General features: G+C 32.8%; 2 protein-coding genes across 2 annotated transcripts; one reads left to right on the top strand and one right to left on the bottom strand.

Annotated features, from left to right (window-relative positions):
• Positions 1-4,478: 4,478 nt before the first annotated feature.
• LOC11446239 (protein FAM133) lies at positions 4,479-10,309 on the top strand. The gene is made up of 5 exons (XM_003608054.4): positions 4,479-4,772; positions 5,639-5,740; positions 7,360-7,501; positions 7,604-7,650; positions 9,808-10,309. Exons 1-5 carry the CDS (start codon positions 4,686-4,688, stop codon positions 10,033-10,035), a joined length of 606 nt encoding a protein of 201 aa, XP_003608102.1. The 5' UTR covers positions 4,479-4,685; the 3' UTR covers positions 10,036-10,309.
• Positions 10,310-13,812: 3,503 nt separating this feature from the next.
• Positions 13,813-20,630, bottom strand: LOC11446238 (mitogen-activated protein kinase homolog MMK1). Its single transcript, XM_003608052.4, has 7 exons — positions 20,470-20,630; positions 20,086-20,316; positions 19,785-19,914; positions 17,429-17,566; positions 16,988-17,320; positions 15,618-15,798; positions 13,813-14,259 (listed from the first exon to the last, which is right to left on the bottom strand). The coding sequence occupies exons 2-7, from the start codon at positions 20,292-20,294 to the stop codon at positions 14,087-14,089; spliced, it is 1,164 nt and encodes a 387-aa protein (XP_003608100.1). The 5' UTR covers positions 20,295-20,316; positions 20,470-20,630; the 3' UTR covers positions 13,813-14,086.
• Between the last annotated feature and the right edge of the window lie 1,474 nt (positions 20,631-22,104).

Here is a 22,104-nt window from a genome sequence, read left to right as displayed (position 1 = left end):
TTGTGTGGTGGACACTGACGGATTCGAAATAAGTTATTGTATTGTATTAAAGCAAACAGTGGAGATAATTATTAAAGCAAATATTATGTGAAATAATGGACACACAGTGGGCATAATTATTAAAGCAAATAGTAGGTGAAATAATAGGCACACAGGTGGGCATAATTATTAAAGCAAAAGTATGTGAAATAAGTCACGAGGGACTAGACAACACTAGGGACTATCACTGAGGACTAGACAACACTAACAATTATTAAAGCAAACACTAGGGACTAGACAACATTGACAATTTTGACCGAATACAAACAAATATTTGATTGAAATTAATTTCAAAATAGCTCACGCTCCAACTTTTCCAACAACTCTTTTTTCCGGTCGTCGAGATGCAACTTAACTTTACATACAATTTCATTTTCTTCAATTTGTTTTTCTCTTGTTGCACCAAGTTGAACTCTTTCAATTGTTCAATCTCTTGCACCTTGATTTCTTTGAATTCAACCCACTCCTTTTCCACCTCCTCGAAGGCAGCAGCGTCCTTGCTTTTCTTTTTACCTTTTTTTTTTAACTGCCTCCCTACCCATTGGACGAGTACTAGATCCTACAGAGTCCTCGTGAGATCTCTTAGATCCACTACTTTCTGACCCAACATTTCCTCCCATATGACTACCATAACGTCGTTGATCACGGAGAGCGTGACATTCTTCCTTTAAAGTAAATTGAACATTCATCCCACATGCAAATAATTTCTGCGCTTTTGCCAAAACATCATCTTCCAACCAACCGCTTCCTTGCAAATGCTTAGCGCTTTCATAAACATCAATCCATTTATTTATTACTTTGCTCATATAATTAAAACGGTTTCGGCATGCAATTACATCACGCGGAGGATCGAATTTGCAATGCTCATTACAATACTCAGCAATTTTACCCCAATATGCTTCACCTGTCTGGTTTCTCCCGACAACACTGCATGTTCCAAATTTTATCCAACCCACTAATTAGCACCAAATTTTGTTCAGTGTTCCATACTGGTTGCTGATTTCTCTTGCTCTTAGGAGTTGTATCATCTGGAATTGGAGTGACTTCATTAGCTCTTGTCATTCCACCACGATTTATTTATGTTGAATATTCAAGATATTCACCAACACTCTGAAAATTTTCATTCACCATTGACATATAACCATTAAATTGGGGTGTTTGAGATGGATATCCCATCATAGATCTATGATATGGATTAAAGTTGTTTGGAACGGAGGATGGGTGATTGAAATTTGATGCAAAACCAAAATTAAACATGTTTTGAGGATGTTGGTTGGGAAATTGATTTGGATTTTGAGGATGTTGGTTGGGAATTTGATTTGGATTTTGAAGATGTTGGTTGGAAAATTGATTTGTGTGTTGATAATTGTTGAAATTTGGTAGCTAAATGGATAATCAGAAGAATTTTGGGTGTTGAATTGATTATTATTGGGATCCATTTCACTAAATAAAGACTAAAACTTCAAAAGAAAAACTAATAATTAAGAGAGTGAAAAACTTGATTTTTTTTTTTTTGTGTCCAAATCAAATGATCAAAGTCTCTATTTGTAGAGAAAAAATATCACAAATTTTGGTAAAAAAAAATAAATTATTTTCAATGAAATAATTGAGTCCAAAATATTAAGATAATAAAAATCTAAGCAGCCAATCGTAACATGCCAAGTGTCCCTGCATTATCCAAAAAAATTTCTCTCTTCGCGTCCACTGACGCCACACGTGCCCTGTCGGCGCGTGCATCACACACGCTCGCTGTCACAAATAAGCGCAACACGTGGCTTCCGCGGGTTAGAGTTCAATTTGTTGAAGGCCTTCATCACCTCTTTCTTCCACATCATCTTCAACAAGCTCATTCCAATGGTTCAATATATTGAAAGTTGCTTTCAATAGCCTCATTGAACATGGTCTTAAGAATTTACCGTATTTATATTATAATAATGGTTATATATGAAATATAAAATTGAAACATATCTTAAATTATAGTCGTAGATTTTAATTTAGAAAACACTGATATAAAAAACACCGATAAAAAGTACAATAGATATGTATAATTCTATAGACAGCCAAAATCTAATAAAAATTAAATTGTTATGCTATTTTATTTATTTATTTTAAAAATCTATACAATGAATTTTTAAAATAAATATATTTTTAAACGGAATGTCGTTAATTTGAAGATGATGTTAATTTTTTTATAACAATATGATTTGAAATATCAAAGAGCTCTGCTTATATATCATATTGCAAAAAATATATATTAAAAAGGATAAAAATTTATATTATATTTTATATATTGTCGGTGTCATTGAAATAAATAACATGGTTTATTGGATTTATTATAATTTATAGGTCACAGAGATCTTATACTTTTAATTTCATAATTTACGAACGTTAGTGCAATAAAAAAGTGAAAAAACACACATGCATTCCCCTTTTTATGCTAGTAATAATAATAATAATTCATAAATAAAATAAAATAAAAATAATATAAAACTCCTAGAAACGACAAAATAGTATTGAAACCTAAGAAGCTAAAGTCGAGAAAATAATCACATAGATAATATAAAACTCACACGAACATTCACTACAAATAAAACGCCGTTGCGGTATTGGCGGTGGCATTGGTGGATAATATGATTAGGGTTGGGAATAAGTCAGGCCAGGTCAGGCTTTGAAAGGCCTTAGTCTAACCTACGAAAAATTATACAAGCCTAAGCCTGGCCTATGGCCTATCATAAGCCGTTTTTCTTGGCCTGGCCTGGCCTATTAAAAAACCTGGTCTGGCCTGAAAGCCTACTTTGAAGCCTATTTAACATTATGGTCATCAAATAGTTCATTTTACATACTAAATAGGCCTTAAAGCCTACTTAAAAGCCTATTTTACTAAAAACAAATTTTAACAACATAACAGGCTCTTTAAAAGCCTATAACAACAAAACAACAAATCACAATGAATTTAGAGCTAATAGTAATAATCTTTCGTTAGTACTCATCAATGTTTATCAACCATTTGAGTACAATTCACCAAAAAATAGAAAATCATATGATTTCATAAAGTGCTTGATATGAGAAAACAAAAAAAGAAATGAGTGATAGAGTAACACTCATTAGTCATAGACTCATAGTCACATGGTCTTAGTCAAAACTCAAGTGTAGCAAAAGTCAGCATGTCAAAATATCACTCATAGTCGGCTCCATGTACATGGACCACCCAAAAAACCAAAATGATATCAAATCTTCAAGGTGTAGCAAAAGTCAGCATAATTCAACATATCACACAAGTCAACAAATCACTCATCAGCTTCATGTACACAAACCAGCCGAAAAAACCAAAATGATATCAAATCTTCAAGTTGATTTGTATCTCATCTTTATCAACCTTGGGAACCAAAAGAAAAAAATACTTTAGTTATTGGACTAAACAATACCATATGAATATATGAATAAATATTAGTAAAATATCATGACAAAGAATAACCTTTGATTTGTTCTTCACACCATACTTATGACGGAACCAATCACCACCACAAATGAAAGCTTCAACAGATTCTTCATTTAACCTAGAGCAAAATTCATCGATAACTCTACCTCCAACACTGAATGTGGACTCGGATGCAACAGTTGAGATTGGAATAGCTAGTATATCAGCAGGCATCTTAGACAAGATTGTATACTTCATGCTGTTGTTCCTATTTAGATTGGGATTGATTTTTTTTTTTAGCGGACAATGGGAATTGGGAATGATTTTTTGTTGATATATATTAATAGAATAATAATTAGGCCTATTAGGCTTAACTTATGGGTATAAATAGGCCGGCCCATCAGGCTTAACATGCTTTTTTAAAAGCCTAAGTCTGGCCTATTTTATCAAATAGGCTTTTTAAAAAGTCTTAACCTGACCTTTTTAATAAATAGGCCAGGCCAGACCAGGCTTAAACAGGCCAGACCGTAGGCCCTTGTAGGCCGGCCTAGCCTATTCCCAACCCTAAATATGATACATGTAGATGAACCTTCACATGACTAGCACAAGCTTGAGTAGACGGAATATTTCACCACAAATACTACACCGTGTTATAACTATTTTGTGAACCCTTTGATGACTTCCCAAAGCCCCAGCATTTCCGAAGTGCATGTTACATTCAGAGCAACGATGAGACATACATTGTTGACGATTCTTGAGCAAGAAAAACCCTAAAGAGAAAAGAAGATTTTTTGTTGTTGAGTGCGATTTAGGTCACAAATTTATAGAGTCCATGGTTTGGTTATAATTTAGAACAATATATTTACCAAATTTATTTTCAAAATATCATAATAAGAATATATTTTTAAAATTTATATCGGTCTCTTCAGTTGTGTGCAGAGATATCCCATTCGGGGAGTAAAAAGGCTTGTAAGAAATTCGGTGGAGGCCCAAATAGGAAGAGATGAAGCAGGCCCAAAGATAGATAGATCATTTTTCGTTGTGAACGAAACTGATAACGAGAGAGAGAGAAGAAACAAGAGCGAGCCAGCTACGTCGCACATTGCAATGCGATTCAGAAAATCAAATCCCTAAAAATCACAAATTTCAATTGAATCAGGGTCTAACTGTGGTGGAGCATAGTGCATGATCATAATCCATAGAACAATCGATCTATCAATTCAGAGAAATGGGGAAAAATCAAGCATACAAAGCTATGCAGAGAGCAAGGCTCGGTGGTGCTTCCGGTGGTCCCGATGAGGTTGAAGATGGCATGGTTTGTACCCTTCCATATTATCCTCTTTCAATTTTGTTCAATTGTTCGTGAATCGATCTATTTTCATTTCCTAATTGCTGTTATATGAGTTTGTGTTTGGTTTTATGCTCTTAATTTTGGGGATTAAAGCATAAATTCTTTGGATTAAGGTCCTGTTTGGTTAAACAACTTATTTGCAGCTTATATCATGGTAAGCGCTTGTGTATAAGCTATTTATATAGCAGAATATAAAATAAAGTTAATTTTTTTTTATTTTTTATAAGCTGTTTTTAAAAGCCATCTTGGAGAATTTATGAAAATAGCTTTATAAACAATGTCTTAAGCTGTTTTTATAAGTTCTTCCGAACAGTTGCACAAAACTTATGCTAGTAAATAAGCTCAAATAAGTCATTCTGATCAAGATGTAAGTATCCTTGATAACTTGGGAAACCGTAAAGCGAGAATCATCAAGTAACAAAAACAACTTGTATAATGATATTAAAACAACTTGTATTAGTGATATTTTACAAGCCCTGTGCTTGAATATCAATTTTCTGTTTTTTATTACATTTGTTTTTGGGTAATATTTCAATGGCAGTGAACCTTTTCACACCTGCTTGAATAATAACGAATTGAAAGTTACTATACATGGATACACTTTTATACAAGAATGTTAAATGTAATTTTTATTGATTTTCTTCTGGTGTCTGGGTTGATATGGTCTTGTGGAGAATTTCATAATTGAGGTATATGAGCCATGTTATTTGTTATTCTTGTCTTACTGGATGTGTGTATATATTGTATTATAGGATTGTTTTGCTTTATAATGCTCGAATGTTGGATCTTGCTTTCTTTTCCTGTACCGTTATTGATGAGGACTGTCGCAGGTGGATGGTTCATTTCATTCACCAGAGTGGCATGCTGCCCGTTTGGCTAGCCTTAAAACATCTCATACAATTACCTGGGAAGAGTACAAAAAGAAACAAAAGGTAATCTCGTTACATACCTTACAATACACTCTTGGAAGTATATTAGATTTTTTTGTCGTTGTGTATATATGAGAGGCAGAGGGGAGATATGGTTTTAGTTGAAAACCCATCCATTGATTCTGTTTTTTGCTCACTCTTACTGAGCTACTTATCTTACAGCCTTTTTATGGTTTCAATCCAGGTCATTGTTGGGTTTCTACATGAGTTATCTCATTGATTTTAACATCCATGTGCTACTGTCTGTATTTATATAATCTATAGCATACATCCTCGGGCACCTTGTTGTAAAAGTTTGAGGATGGTTGTTCGCTATCTCATTATTCCATTTGCCCTGTTCTCCATTTATCAGATCAGTACTCCTGGGTTGTGTTTGAAGTTTGGCTTATTTCTCTAAGGGTCTGTTTGATTCAAACACAGGGAAGGGAGAGATTTTTATGGAGGGGAAGTGCTAACTTACATTTTAAGCCCTTGTAACATTTAATATGATATTTAATGTAAGGTTATTTTAGTCAATGCCTCTAAGTTTATAAACACATCTTCTCTCACCTCCAAAATTTACTTGTTTTTAAATTTCTTCGTAATTTACTTGTTTTATTTTCTAGCATCGCCAGAGTCATATGTTTAAATAAGAAAATTTTAAAATGAGACAAAAATTGGCTAGTGAATTTTTATGGACTGAAATAGGGTTTTACACCATGGTTGTATGATTGCGGTTTACTTGTTGGATAGCAGCACCATCTTTCTAGTTTTGTTGCACCTCCCAATTCTGACCATCCCTACGATTGTTACACTGCAAGACCAAAATAGTTGTTTGAGAATTATTAGAGGTCTGGAAGAGAAAGCCTTGCTGTGAAATCCCTTTACCCCCTTTGCCTCAACCTCTCTTAATCAATTGACACTCCTCTCCTCTCTACTCGATCCTTTTGACACATATGCCGTCAACCTCTCATTCTTAGACTTGTTCCGGGCCTTCATTTGAAATAGAACCTCCCTTGATATCTGTGTGTACATGTGTGGCACACTTCCAAATAATTATAATGATATTTAGATTTAGTTTTGAAAAATTAAGCGCCTGTCGAAAGGTGATTTCCCTGCCCCTATCCTCAACATCTCTTATTATTTGAAAGAATTTTTGGAAAACCCTCTCTAGAGTTTTATTTATATCCTTCCTGTCGTAAGAGTCAACTTCAAATGCTAACTTAAGAGGGCGTTGCTTCATGGAATCAAAAGTTATTCCCAAGAATGACTTACACGGGAATATAATTCCGGGGAACCTTTACACCCAACAATAATTTTTTCTTAATCTTGTAACAAACATGGGTATAGTCATTCACTCCCCATGTATTCCCGGGAATGTGACTCCTAAACTTGAAACAGACGCCCCCTAAGGGTTAGATCATCACCATTTATACTTGTTTATTGTCTCAGTTACTTCAAACTTAGATGATTTGATTGCATAAATTGTCCTTCATTAGCTTGTCTCTTTTATCAGTCAAACCTTTTTTATTGCATGCCTTTTCCTATATCTTAATCTGCAGTATTTTATGTGTCAATTTTTAGGGTATTAGCACGGTCATTTAATTTGTGTTTGACTTGATTTGGTCTAATTTATTTACCAGGAAGAAGAACTGAAAAAGGGGGAGCTGGAAGCAGATGCAGATAAGATGATGAGGGAGTACAGGGCTCAACTAGATGCTGAAAGGTCTCGCAAACTCTCCCAGGGTAGAAATCACTCTAGTAGTAAGTCTAAACATTCAAAAGGTATGTGTGGTAATTTGGTAAAGTTGTAGAAACCTGTTGTATTTTTCTAGCACCTTTTCCCCCCAGTTTCTAATGACGAGTGTTGTTTATTCTACTATACAGATAAGAGGGACAAAATTTCAAAGAAGCATAGCAGCAGAAAAAGAAAGGTGTGTTTGATTCCAACATTTACATTTTCCTGGAGTAAAACAATTAGTGTTTCATTTGAAAAACAACACTATTCTAACTACGCCTTCAACTATTATGCAACTATGAACTGCTGGCCAACTTTCCTTTTAGTTTTCGGCAACCATGGTATAGGACTAAGTTATGCTGTATGTTTAAATTGTTTGCATTGATGTTGAAAATGTTGTCGAATCTTCAACGTGTCTTTTTGGATCTCTTATAGGGTAAATTGATAATTCCTCTAATTTGTCAGCAACTTTCAACTTTCATTAAAAAAAGTTCATTTATATTCCATAGTTGACCGGAGTAGTTCCTATATAATAACAACGGGAGACTATATTATTGACAAGAAAACGAAGAAAATACATTAAGAGAAAATGCTCCCACCAAGGTAAATTCCTATGGCCCCAAGCTATAAGCGAAAATTGAAATGAAAAATATACAACCCCTTCTCGCCTCTGAACTGTATGTTGTAGATCTGCTCTATCTCTCCTCTAACTAACTTTCCTTCTCATTTTTTCTTGAAAGTTAACCCGTAGACCGTTAGGGCCTTATGAAGCACCTTTTTTATCTACCAGGTCTAGCAACCCATCAAACCACTCATCAATACCATCTGATATGTCCAGCCCACCTTGATTATAAATTTTTTGCATCTTCCTTAGTGATACACTTGCTGCCATTCCCTAAACCAACTTTGAACTCCTTGGTTGTAATGATGGGTAAAACTAAAGAGGCACTAGTTTGGGCATATTTAAAGAGTGCACCTCTTGGACATTCATTACACTGCATTCCATTTCTCATTTCCTTGAACTTCTTTGTAATCAACTGCTTCGAACGACTACTTGGACCAGTCATTCTCACTCATCCCTTCCCAAATCAATATTCCCAAGTTTGAGCGATGATTGGGGCACTGATTGGTGAGGCTCACATTTGACACAATTCCTCATTCCTCTTATCCGTAAGTTCTTGACTGTATAAATTGCATGTGCCTCTAAGAAAAATTTCCATTGGTTCCTTCCAAGCCATTTTCAGATTAGTCCATCCTTGATGTTCCTCCTTGTTTGGGCCGGAAATTATGGTTTTCTCTGCACGGATGCATTTTAGAACTTGACATCCATGTTGCCATGCGACTAGAATGTGAGAATATCCCATGGTAGTTGCCATGCCCTCACCAAATTGGTGAACTCTTAGGTACCACAACACGAACCAATTTCCTGTCTATTATCTGTGTAGTGGACATGTCCTTATATAACAGTTGGCACGTTCAATGGCCATAAACTCTAACTAAATCTATTCTTTCAATCCTCCAAGAATTTGAGTGGCGAGTTTCACTACACAGTTCCCTCTTGGATAAGTATATTCAAATGTGAAAAAGGGTTCCTTTGGATTGACCCTTTTTAAATAAATTTACAGAATTGACCCTTTTCATTATCTTTTGTCGCTTTGAGGTCTGGAAGAAATTGAGTTATACAGAACTTACCCTTTCCAAGGTCTTGTTACTTTGTGGTCTGACAAAAATGGAGGTTTTATTGAAATGATTCTTTTTCGTTGGATGTAATTGATATTACAGTACAACTTCCTTTTACTTCAAAATTTTAGGAGTATGTTTTTTTTTTAAAAAAGTTTTAAGGGGAGATTAAAAGTAAGCTTTCTGTGTGATTATCATTGCCTTTTTTCAACCATATGCTTTACATCAATAGATTTGCCATCTTGTTTAAAAAAAAATCCATTGATTTGCCTAAATATGAACTTGTTAAGTGTTTGTCTATCTGAAATCATTGTTTACAACCTTGAATTTATGTTTACATCAATAGATTTGCCATCTTGTTTAAAAAAAAATCCATAGATTTGCCTAAATATGAACTTGTTAAGTGTTTGTCTATCTGAAATCATTGTTTACAACCTTGAATTTATGTTGGAAGTGACCGACATATAACTCTAGCTTCTCTAGGTTTGTATATTATTTTGTAAAGAACCTGTTGTTTATTGTTGTAGCAAACTGATTCTGATTACCTCGGTTTTGTTAATTGTCAAATGAACAATAGTGATCAAGAAAATTTATTAAAAGTTGATGTTTCCGATCATATTTTTGTTATGGATGTATTTTTTTCTACACATACTCATTACCTCTTCCCTTGCAGCATTCAAGAAGATCTTCTCCATCTAGCTCCTCTTCATCATCTTCATACTCTTCCAGCAGTGAAGACGAAGAGAGAGCGTCAAAAAGATCAAAGTCCAGGTCTAAGCGGTCAAAGAAGGAAAAGAAGCACAAGTCAAAAAGAAAGGATTCTGGAACCGATAGTGAAGATGGCGGCGGACCAGTTCGCCTATCGAAATTCTTTGGGACATCAAGAGTTGATAGTGGTTGAATACTTGGTTTTGTATCATAAAATTGTTTTTCTGCAAATAGTAAATTATGGTCAGCTTTACTTTTATGATCAACGTATTCTTTACAAATTTGTAATTTTATGTCATATTTTGTGTTCTCTTTCAAGAAGTTTGTTGACTTTGGGTTTATCGGTGTAGTGTAAGAAGGGGGGTGAACATTGAGTTCTAACGATTTAAAATCAAACAATCGGTTGATGTTTGAATAACACTACTGAATGAAGACAATACATAAACTCCACTTCTATGGATTTGGAAGTGTATAAGGTGCAATCCCTTTGGATTATGAAGAATATAACTATGAAGTTTACAAAATCAATCCGAGTAATATAAAAGAAATAGTTCAACTGACACGAGTTTTTCTTGGTTCTATTGTTCTTGGTGAGCATAACACATCAATGTAATTTTTGAGTTTCCTCTAAAATGAATATTGTACAATTATTCGCAAAGTTCCAACTTGTTGTTACAAATGTACATATTGAGTACCAATTATTATACACAAAATAAGAATATTTATACAGTTAGTACATACGAATTAGTTATAGTAGGGAAAATACAAGGATGCTTTTGTTTATATACCATATAATATGACGGGGTGGATATTCTTAGTGATAGATTGGTTGCACGATCCTCCTGTTTTGAAAAGAAAATGATTTAGAGACCTCGGTTGTATTTTATTTTTACGGTTTTATAAAATATCTATCTATCTTCCTCATCTCTCTCACTCAAACCCAATGTTACTCTACTCAACCACACAATTTTCCACGCAAAACATTATCTTATTTTACTCACATTTTATTGATCCGCTTTTCCATTGAATGTTGGGAGGTAATGTGACTCTAAATCCTTTCATAAATAAATAAAAAATGTGACTCTAAATCCCATAACATTCCTTTTTTTTCTTTCTTCTTATTCCTACTGACTAGTTGTGTTCGAAATGCACATTCCAGACTAATAAGACCCCATAGATTTTTTTTTCCTTCCTTGTTAAAAGCGACATGGATTGTACAATCTGGACAATATTTTTACCATATCAAACCATATTTCTCATAATCTTTATATCATTTAAGGTATGAAGAATCCTCCTTTTGGAACTTGAAATTGCTAAACCTTTTGAACATGTAGGGTATCTTGATATCTTGATCATAGAATGATGAGGGTTAAAACGAAAAATATGTACAATAAAAGTTGGGAGACTTTTAAGAATGTAGGGGGTTAGGGGAGTAGCTTTCTAATACGTATGCTTAAATTTACAAACTGGATAACAAAATTGATAGAATTTCCTCCTATACTTCACTGTGTTTTTTTTGTTTTTGTTTTTTTTTGTTGTTGTATTTTTTGGTGTTTAACCCTTCGATTTTCAGAGGAAGGGGGCACGATAATCAAGAGTTCGACCGTAGTGTAAATATAATCGATCAAGAATTGCTTTACTTTGAAATCACATTCTTCTAAGTTATTTATCTTGTGCTAAAACTCGTTAATAAATGATATACCTTCTCATTTCAAGGAGAAATATCAATGCATGTTAAAGGATATTTTGCAACAATGTAGCATTGACTACTTTGAAAAGGTGTATCTTTGCACTAGTTCACGTTCATCTGGTTTGACATGGTTTCTCTATGTTTGGTTGTATCTTCTAAAATCGAATAAAGGTTTGCAAAATCAATTCTATGATAAGCAATAAATCCTAGCTTTTTAGTTGAGTCTCAAATCGTTTCTCCAGGTACTGTTGGTTGGTTGTTATTAAACTTTTTCTCCTTTCACTGCCCCTCTTAACTATCATCGATTACTCCTACTTATTATAGTACATCTTCACCATTGGAACCATTTTGCCCTAAACTTACATACTTTCATTTCTCATTTTTGCTTTGTATTTATTTCTCGTTAAAGTATTTGATGAACATATTTTGATCAGAGTTTATTACCATCACTCAAGTTTATTAACACCATTAAAAATTTGTGCGCAAGAGAACAACGAGGCAAAATTCTGCTCAAAGAGATAAAAACAAGGTAATCTCACTATTATGAGTGATTTTAACTTCTGCTTTACTCAATTTTACTTTATGAACTCCTTCCTACGTGTGAGATTACCTTGATTTTAAGACCCACGACTTAAAATCGTGTATCTTGTCCTTAAGACAAGAAATTTAAATTTTCTTGTAATTTGACTCATGTTTAATAATTGTCCAGTGTCAGACGATAATAGAGGGAGAGAACAATGAGAATATGAGGGAGAGTTGTTCCAAAATGATTTTATAAATATCATATCTCAAATTTAAAATATAAAAAATCAGAGTTTCATAAAAAAAAAAAAAATTCTTCAATTTAAAATCTTATTGCACTGTTTATTTTTAGTTTGCCAATCCACAGACCACCACCGTCCTTTTCACTTCACAAACTAAACTGGTTTTTACTATTCAAATAAAAACTTGTTCAATCTTTTTTTATCATTATATTTAGGGTTAATATGTCTTTACCCCCCTGTAATTTGGGCGAGTTCCGGTTTTCCCCCCTGTAAAAAAAAAAGTTTAGATTCCAACCCTGTAAAATAAGATTCTTTGATTTTAGCCCCTGACCCATGTGACTGTGCATAATTGCTGACGTGGCGAGCTGAGTGGCATGCTGACTGTGCATATTTGATTATGTGGCGTGCTGACTGTATAATTAATTTTTTTATTTATTTAAAAAATATATAAAAATTAAAAAAATCATTTTTTTTTATTACGAATTTTTTTTTTCTGAAATATATATTTTTCGAAAATTCCAAAATTTATAATTTACGAAAAAATATATATTTCAAAAATTTTTAAAATTATTTTCGAAAATGTTGAAATATATATTTCAAAAAAAAAAAAATCAAATTATTTTCGAAAATATGGAATATATATTTTTTGAAGTTTAAAACAGATTTTTTTTCGAAAAATAAGTTTTTTAAATTTTCTCAACAAAAAAAAAATCTGGATACAAATTTATTTAAAAATTTAAGAAAATTTAGATTTTTATCACGATGTGTTACAGATTTGAATATTTTTTAATATTTAAAAATTGAGGATAAAAAAAAATCTGGAAATTTTTTTAATATGTGTTATTTATATTGAAAATTGTGTGTATTTGTGAAAAGAAACAGCCAACCCAAAAGCTGAAAGAGGTTGTTTTCTTTATATATATTTCCAAAAATATTATGTAAAAAAATTCATACACTTACTATAATTTGAAACTTTCGAATAATTTAAAAAAAATCCAAATTAAATTAAAATTTTAAAAATATTCGAAAAAAATAATATAAGCTAATTTTTGAATGTTTTGGTAAAAAAATTAATATTTTTATTTTTTGTAAAAAAATCCAATTTTTTTTTTCGTTTTTTAAAAAAATTGTTTTTTTTTCTTGATTTTAAATTGTTGGAAATTAATTTTAAGTTTTTTTTATCTTTTTAAAAATAATTTATTAAACAATTACACACATGTCAAATTTAAAAAAAAAATTAAAATTAAAATAATTACACAGTGGCGTGCCACATCAGCGTTTGAATGGGGTCAGGGGTGTTTTGTGAAGAATCTTCATATTACAGGGGTGTTTTGTGGAGAATCTTTATATTATAGGGTTGGAATCTAAACTTTTTTTTTTACAGGGGGGAAAACCGAAACTCGCCCAAATTACAGGGGGGTAAAGACATATTAACCCTTATATTTATACCAAAACAAATACAGCTTTTAACAGAAAGAAAGAAAAAGAGAATCAACCCCACAAATACACACATCCATGAGAAAAAAGTTTTTATCCGAAGTTGGCTGAAGCCAATGAATAGGAGAATAATTTGAAACAAATAAGTCAATACAAAATACAAAAACACCTTATGATTGTTTTCCAGTGAGTCTACCAATCAAGCCTATAACAAAATAATTAAATTCCAAGGTCATCTGGTTTCAGATGATAGATATGATGATATATATACACATAAATCTCTTGACCTATGGGAAACAAACATAACAAATTCCAAATCCAATGATAACATTACCATCATTATCACTACTACACTACTGCTGGTACTCAGGGTTAAATGCTAGAGCCTCTCTGTATATCAGTTCTTTCATCTGTTCCTCAGTCAACGCATGCTGTTCAAAGTCAAAGCTGAAGGGAGTCATGCACACAGGTTCATCGCTGATGTCATGCAGAGATGTCAAGTAGGGGTGTGCCAGTGCATCTTCAACTGCAAAAACAATGTCAATGAAAGAATGTAAGAACATGAAACAAGGCTAGTATTTTAAGCATTTCAACGCAGGTGCCAATGCTTATATGTATAAAACAGTATGAAGCATTTTCATTTACATGTTAATCCTGGCACTCTCGACACTGTTACAATGAATGCTTATAATTGGAAATTAAACCCCTAATAGGACATAAGACAATCATTATAGTCTAGAATGTGTAATTAGGAAGCATTGTTTGACAAACATGCTGCGAAGTCTAGATTGTAGTTGAAAACAGATAAGGAAATTGTACTAACCTCCTTGAGGTATGCTTAAATAACGAAGACACTATTTTACAAATTAAAACTCATACCCTTATTGTTGAAGAAATTGCACACAACTTCACTCAAATCTTCTTTACCCCCCATGATTTTATGTTACTTAAACATCAAAGTCAGGGGAGGTGAGTGCAATTTCATCAAAATAAGATAATAATCTTGTTTGTGCTTTGCTTGAACAAAGCTCCTGTGTGTGCACGAGACTGGAAAAAATGGATGTCCTAGTTTCTATTCTCTTTGACAGCGAAGCAAAGATTTGAAACAAATAAAAATCTCCATGCAAATAAGAAAACAATTTTTTCAGTTAAATATATTAACAATAGGTATCGATGGATTGACAAGATGACTGCACTTCATAAGTTGGGTACTTCCAAAACTCTCTTGATCCAAAAATTTCAACTAAAGGAACATGATCATTTACTTAGCTTTTTTTTTTTTTCTCCAAAATTACATCAATCTATATAAGAGATAAAATAATGACATCATTTATTACAAAAGCTATACTATTGTATATCCCAAAAATTGAAAACGCCTTAAGACATAGAAGTTATAATTGCTCTCTATGTGGCTTCATCTTTTTAAAGTTTATAGGTTCTTTTCATTTTCAACACTATCAAAAATTTATCTACGAATGTGACTATGCTTTTCATTCTTCACGATTAATAGGTGCAAGGAAAACTGTAAAAAGACCAACAAACTAAACTTACATCCTATTAATTGATTCTAACCAAAGGTAAGCAAAGAAATAGGTTTGCAATGTCACATATCAATAGAAATAGAATACGTTTAACAGATGAAATCATAAACAACCGATTTCTGAAGAATATAAAATCAGTATAAATTGGGCATCCCAAAAGCAAAAACAAAAGCATTCAGATGCAGCATGTAGATGCAAATTATCAACTGATAATAGATGAACTGAATAGACAACATTTAATAAGAACTGATGATGCCAGAAACTATGAAAATCATGAAGTATGCATATGGACATCATTATATCTATAACCATCAATACAGAGCCTCAGGCAATGAGAACTTACCAGTAATTCTTTTTCTTGGATCAAAAGTTAACATTTTTTCAACAAGATCTATAGCTTCAGGATGGACTTGCGGAAACTTTTCTTGGAAAGATTGACGGCGGTAAGGAGGTAGTTGCCTAATGTATCTCTTAGCATTTTCATTCAGAAACCCCAAATCATCTTCTGACGGGGTACCGATCAACTGTAAAATATGAAGCATTGCAGTTATATTGATACATTGATTTCAAAGCATACTGTCAAAAGCAAACTATATATATCTTAATAATGGACGGGCTAACAAGATACATAAATACTCCTATAGAAAAATCAAATAATGTCCAAACTATATATATCCATATCATCGTTTTGAACTATGTTGTAAATCCCAAAAAATGGAGTAAACATAAATTCCAACAAGATACATAAATACTCAAATAGAAAAATATAAAAAATTAAAAGGGACAATTATACTTTTTTTTTATTTTTAAATAGGGACAATTATACTTAATAATTCAATTTAACTGACATTTAATAATTTATTTTAAATTATACTATGTATGTATATGAATAATTTTTTGAAGTTAATTATACTCTATTACCCACAGTAAACATCTGTTAGACATTGCGAACATACTTGGCACATTGTGTGGTTTATAACAGGCCCATTATGTGAAACAAACCCTAAAGCTACAATGTCCATTCTCTAAACCCTAAATATAAAACATCATCCCCAATAGGTGTGTATCAGTCACCGCCTCCACACTGTCTGTTGTGCCCCTCCATGTTTTCGTCCTCATACCACATTTCTTCTTTCTTTTTCGTTTCTTCTCAATAGATAAGGATGGTGGTCTGAAAACCGCAGATTGTGACCGGAAAGTCTTCTACTTGATGGAAACGCAGCCGCGGTTCGCAGCCGCTAACACTGCAACTGTTGCAGATGAATAAAGAGTATTGCACCGAATGTCATTGCCACTCCGCAAGTGCGGCGCCATTAAAAACATAGGTTAGAATGAAGGTGTTGAAATATTCTGTAATTATTTATTCCAATGAGAATGGTGCTCCTTTCATCGGAGAGAGTGCATAAAAACACTTCATAAATTAATGAGTGATTTAAGGAATTGAAATAAAACAAAATAAATGTCAGATCAAATAGTATCAAGGCTAACAATGACAATATTTCAACAAAAGGATCTGATGGTACTCAATAATTGACATAATTTAATGAAATTTAACCTGACTAATTATTATACTCAAGAATGATACTGCGATGAATTTCAATTCAAGAATGTGTTGGTTTCAAAATCAGCAGGTTAATCATTTGAACTACAAAAGCTAATGAAATCAATAACTCTTAAACTTCTTCAAACACCAAAGACGGATAAAGAAGTTACCTCCATGAGTAGACGCAGCTGATGCACGTGATCTCTGCCAGGAAACAAAGGCTTTCGATCCATCAGTTCCATGAAAATACAACCAACAGACCATACATCAATTGCTGCTGTATAATCAGAAGAGTTTAACAGAAGCTCTGGTGCACGGTACCATCTAGTAACAACATATTCAGTCATAAAATCGGTTTCAGATGTTACACGGGCCAGTCCAAAATCACAAATCTTTAAGTCACAGTTGGCGTTCAGGAGAAGGTTGCTGGGTTTTAAGTCCCTATGCAGAACATTTGCAGAATGTATGTACTTCAAACCACGAAGGATTTGGTACAGAAAGTACTGCAGAAGAAGCAAAAAAAGGAGCTTATAATGGTGTCATGGATAAGATTTAATAATCTCCGCGATAAATAGGTTATTTTAAAAGGGGTGGTTTATTTAAATGTATACCTGACAGTGCTCCTCCGATAGTGCTTGATTTGATCGAATGATTTGGTGAAGGTCAGTGTCCATTAGCTCATATGCAATGTAAACATCATTGAATACCTCCCTCTGGGGTGGTGGCACTATATCCCTGATTGCAACCACCTACAAAATAATTACATTAGGCAAACCAAAATGCCAGTTAAAACAAGAATTTCTAATGCTAACAAGTTTTGGTATTTCTCCTCATGAAGATATTGGACACCCCGTTTGTCCTGCATCCAGCCCCTAAAATATAAGACACGCTATAGACTTATATGACCAAAGAATGAACACATTTTTCCCTTTTGTCGCTAAAATTACAAAACAAAAAGTAGCAACCCTTCTGTATAGAAAACCAGCGTCTATCAACCGGCACACGTGTAGTAAATTGCAGATCACAAAAATTAGCATTTTGTTCGAATTTCGCTATGCTACAATGATATAGCACCGCAATAGCGGCTATTTGACAACACTTTGTACTAAATAGAGGATCGCAGAACAATAGCTATTTGTTCCAAATTCTGCTATGCTATAGCGCCACTATATCAGCTATTTGATAGCACAGACCGGCACTACACAAGCGACAAGTGTCATGTTTGGCATATTGTAAAAAGCATCTAAAGTCAAACAAAAAATCAATAAAATACGCATGTTAAGACAGTGTCTGAATGGAAAATAACTGCTCCATCCAAGATTCCTTGCAAGAGGATAAACTAATCAATGATTGCAAGAATATCAAATAGAAACACGCGCTCTTCATTAAGTAAAAAAAAAAAGCGCTCATCATTGATTTTCCTTTTGGACAGAATTTTGTCGTGTCAAACTTTTTAATTTAATTACAGAAAAACATTCTATCATCCGGCACCAGTGATAACAATCGCATAGTGCAAAAAACAGTGTTTTATTCAAATTCTGCTATGCTACCGTGCTATAGCACCACAATAGCGGCTATTTGACAACACTTTGTACTAAATAGCGGATCGCGGAACAATAGCGGCTAATTGAGAACACTTTGAAATAAATAGCGGATCGCGGAACAATAGTGGCTATTTGAGAACACTTTGAAATAAATAGCGGATCGCAGAACAATAGCTATTTGCTCAAATTCTGCTATGATATAGCGCTGCTATATCTGCTATTTGACAACACTGACCGGCACTACACAAACGACAAGTTACGTGTATCGTAAAAAGCATCTAAAGTCAAATGTAAAATCAATAAATTACGCATGTTAAGACAGTGTCGGAATGGAAAATAACTGCTCCATCCAAGACTCCTTACAAGAGGACAAACTAATCAATGATTGCAAAAAAAAAGTGTTTCGTTCGAATTCTGCTATGCTACCGTTTTATAGCTTCGCAATAGTGGCTATGCCTATTTGACAACACTTTGTACTAAATAGAGGATCGCGGAACAATAGCTATTTGTTCCAATTCTTCTATGCTATTGAGCTGCTATATTCACTATTTGACAACACTCACCGGCACTAAGCGACAAGTAAAATACGTGACGTGTGTATTATAACATAAAAAGCACCTAAAGTCACGTGCAAAATCAATAAAATACGCGTGTTAAGACAGTGCCAAGATGGAAAATAACTGCTACATAAAAGAGGATAAACTAATCAATTATTGCAAGGATATCAAACAGTAATAGGCGTTCATCATTGATTTTCCTTTTGGAATGAATTTTGTCGTGTTGTTTACGATTCACACCCAATCTTGCACGCGCCACTAATTGTCAACGGCAATGATTTACTTTTCATAAATGCCAATCAAGTAAGTATGATATATAAAACAAACAAATGCATATTGGTCTCAATATCAACGACAATAATTTTACTTTTGGTAAATACGGATCAAGCAAGTATGATATATAAAACTAACAAATGCATTTTGGTCTCAATGTTTGTATAACCCATCGCGGTTTGTTTCAGCGGAAGCAATTGAAGAAAAACATTTTCCGATGCATATTTTACCAAATTAAGTTATTCTTGCTTCCACTAAAATCCTGCCCGAAACCTTACAAAAGCTAAAACAAATGGGCAAACAGATGTAAGGAACTAATGGATGTAGCCTTGAAGCCATTAACTAACCCCCTAAGTAGCTTCAAAGCTAAAATTGTTTCACAGCTAAAAAGGAACACGTAACACATATACCATTTACATCATATGAACAAAATGGTTGATTGATTTTGAAACACTCAAACACACAGATCAGGATCCAATAAACAAGTTAATCTCAAACCACAATAGATAGATATCATGCAACAAAGTATACTTATTCAATCATCACACACACACATACAAAACAAAAAAAACAATGATTTATTACTCACTAACGTTTTCATGATCCATATGGCGAAGCAGCTTGATTTCACGGAGAGTCCTCTTAGCATCAATCTTGTTGTCAAATGCATTTGCAATCTTCTTAACCGCAACATGTTCATTTGTCTCCGAATTATGAGCAGAGCTATTCACATACACCCCAAAATGAAACACAAAACCATAAACAAAATCCATTTTTCCAATCCCAACAAATAAAAAAATAATAAAAATCAAATTTTCATATAAAAAAAAAAAACAAACTTTATGATGAATTTGATCTGAAAAATGAAAAAGAGAAAAAAAGGGTATAACATACCAAACAATACCATAAGCGCCTTTACCGATTGGCATGATGGGTGGTTTGTATTTTGCAGTAACTTCAAAAATGTTACCGAAAATGTTGTATTGAATGAACCTACCCCCATGGCTAAGGGTTGCCGGAATATTCTCGATCCCCATCTGCGGCGGCGCCGGTGCAGCATCTGACATCACGGTGTCAGCTGGTGGAGCTCCTCCTCCTTCCATTGTTGTTTCTCTTCTTCAAGCTCTGAAAAATTTGATTTTTATTTTGTTTTGTTAAGAAGAGAGAGAAAAAATGGTTAATGGGTGTTTTTGTTATTACTATGAAAAAAATGAATACGATGATGTTTGATGATGATGTTGGAAATTGGAGAGTTTAAGATTAGAAGTAAGAAAGAACCTGATTTGTGTTGTGAATGCTTTTGGTCAAACAGATCTGTACTATCTCTCCCTAACTCCTGCATAAACTGTCACCTCTCTCTTTTATATAATGTCTCTCTTTTTTTCTCTCTAATGAATATGACAATGAAAATTAATTTTAAGGTTAAGGATGTTAAGGATAATGTTCGGTTTAAGACAAAAATAAACCTTAGATTGAAATAGTGTTTATAAAAGTAACCAAAAAAAAATAGTGTTTATAAAAATATTTACATTTTCTAAAGATATTAAAAGGTATGTATGCGTAAAATTCCGTTTCAATAGATGTCTTTTTACCACTAAATTTACCTTATGGTTGTGTTTGCGAATTGGTTTTTTGAGAATTTTGGAGGGAAGATTTTGGAGAGTTAAATTTATATTTTGATATATGTTTGATGTTTAAAAAGAATATTGCGATATTACATGTCAATGTATCATATTAAAGTTGTGTATCTTTTATATTTATTTTGATCGTATTTAAACTTACGGTGAGGGGATCATGCACATGCACATGCACATGCACGAAAGACATCATAGGGTTTAAATACAAATTATAATGTGATTGCATTTACTCTTTTTAAAGATATTAACGGAACTCAGACATTAGACTTCATGATCTTACCACTTAAACTAACCTTTGGAGTTTTTGTTGTTGTTGTTGTTGTTCGTTTTTTCTTCTTCTTTCATTTCCCAAAATCCCTTTCTCTCTAAACCTCTCTTTGGTAAGAAATGTTGGATAATTGATAAGCTAACTTATAACGAATGAGGTTATAACGCTTAGCTTATAAGTTAGCTTGTAATTTCCTGATAAATTAGCCATTTAAATTTATAGTGATTCACAAAATTAATGGTTGAACTATTTTATAAATATGAAACGACGTAAAAAGATATGTTTAATTAACATATAATTTTTGCCAACTACGATGATCACGTATAAAATTGAGAAAAAAAATAATATGCGATAAGTTTTAAAGTAGAAATTAATTTAATTATCTTACCAAAATAAGTTATAAGTTAGTAAAAATAAACAATATACTTGTGAGGAAAAAAAATGTTACCAAATGAGTTTTTTTATTGTAAAAGTTAGTTTTCTGACTGCACCGTAGAAGCTCCTACTTATAATTCTTTTCGTAATTTTGGATGGATCGATGTGTTTCAGCTAGTACTTTCTTTCATGATATTATTGTTCATTAAAAATCCTTATCAAAAAGGGAAATTATTAGATTTTTAAACATTTGAAATATATTAAATGCTTTAATTTATATTTAATATATTTATATTTGGATTCTATAATTAAATTTCTACCGGTTAACAAAAACTTTGCTGTTTTCCTAAAAGAAAAAACTAAAACTTTGCTATTATGCTATTGGAACAAAATTAGACATCGGTAATTATGCCTTAATGGTTAACATACAATTTCTTTTTATTTCTACTTTCCCTACAAGAATGAACAAAAAATTGACAAATAAAGAAAAACAGGTTTCGTTTTTTAATTTTCTCGTTACCTTTAATCAAAATTTTGTAAAGTGAATAATTGGGGTACAATTTCTCATCTTTTTAAATAAGAGAGTATTATACAAAAAAAAAAAATTGTTTCAAAATAAATGTCACTTTCAAT

The sequence above is a fragment of the Medicago truncatula genome, chromosome 4, assembly GCF_003473485.1.
Source record: "Medicago truncatula cultivar Jemalong A17 chromosome 4, MtrunA17r5.0-ANR, whole genome shotgun sequence".
NCBI lineage: Eukaryota > Viridiplantae > Streptophyta > Magnoliopsida > Fabales > Fabaceae > Medicago > Medicago truncatula.
This window is presented reverse-complemented; position numbering and strand designations above follow the sequence as displayed.

Excerpts from the sequence above, each read along its gene's own strand:
- LOC11446239 (XM_003608054.4), top strand. The coding sequence starts at position 4,686 with ATGGGGAAAAATCAAGCATACAAAGCTATGCAGAGAGCAAGGCTCGGT. Across the intron at positions 7,502-7,603 it reads TAAGTCTAAACATTCAAAAG|ATAAGAGGGACAAAATTTCA; the intron begins GTATGTGTGGTA and ends TCTACTATACAG. Across the intron at positions 7,651-9,807 it reads ATAGCAGCAGAAAAAGAAAG|CATTCAAGAAGATCTTCTCC; the intron begins GTGTGTTTGATT and ends CTTCCCTTGCAG.
- LOC11446238 (XM_003608052.4), bottom strand. The coding sequence starts at position 20,294 with ATGGAAGGAGGAGGAGCTCCACCAGCTGACACCGTGATGTCAGATGCT. Across the intron at positions 17,567-19,784 it reads GCCATATGGATCATGAAAAC|GTGGTTGCAATCAGGGATAT; the intron begins GTTAGTGAGTAA and ends ATTATTTTGTAG. Across the intron at positions 15,799-16,987 it reads AGCTGCGTCTACTCATGGAG|TTGATCGGTACCCCGTCAGA; the intron begins GTAACTTCTTTA and ends CATATTTTACAG.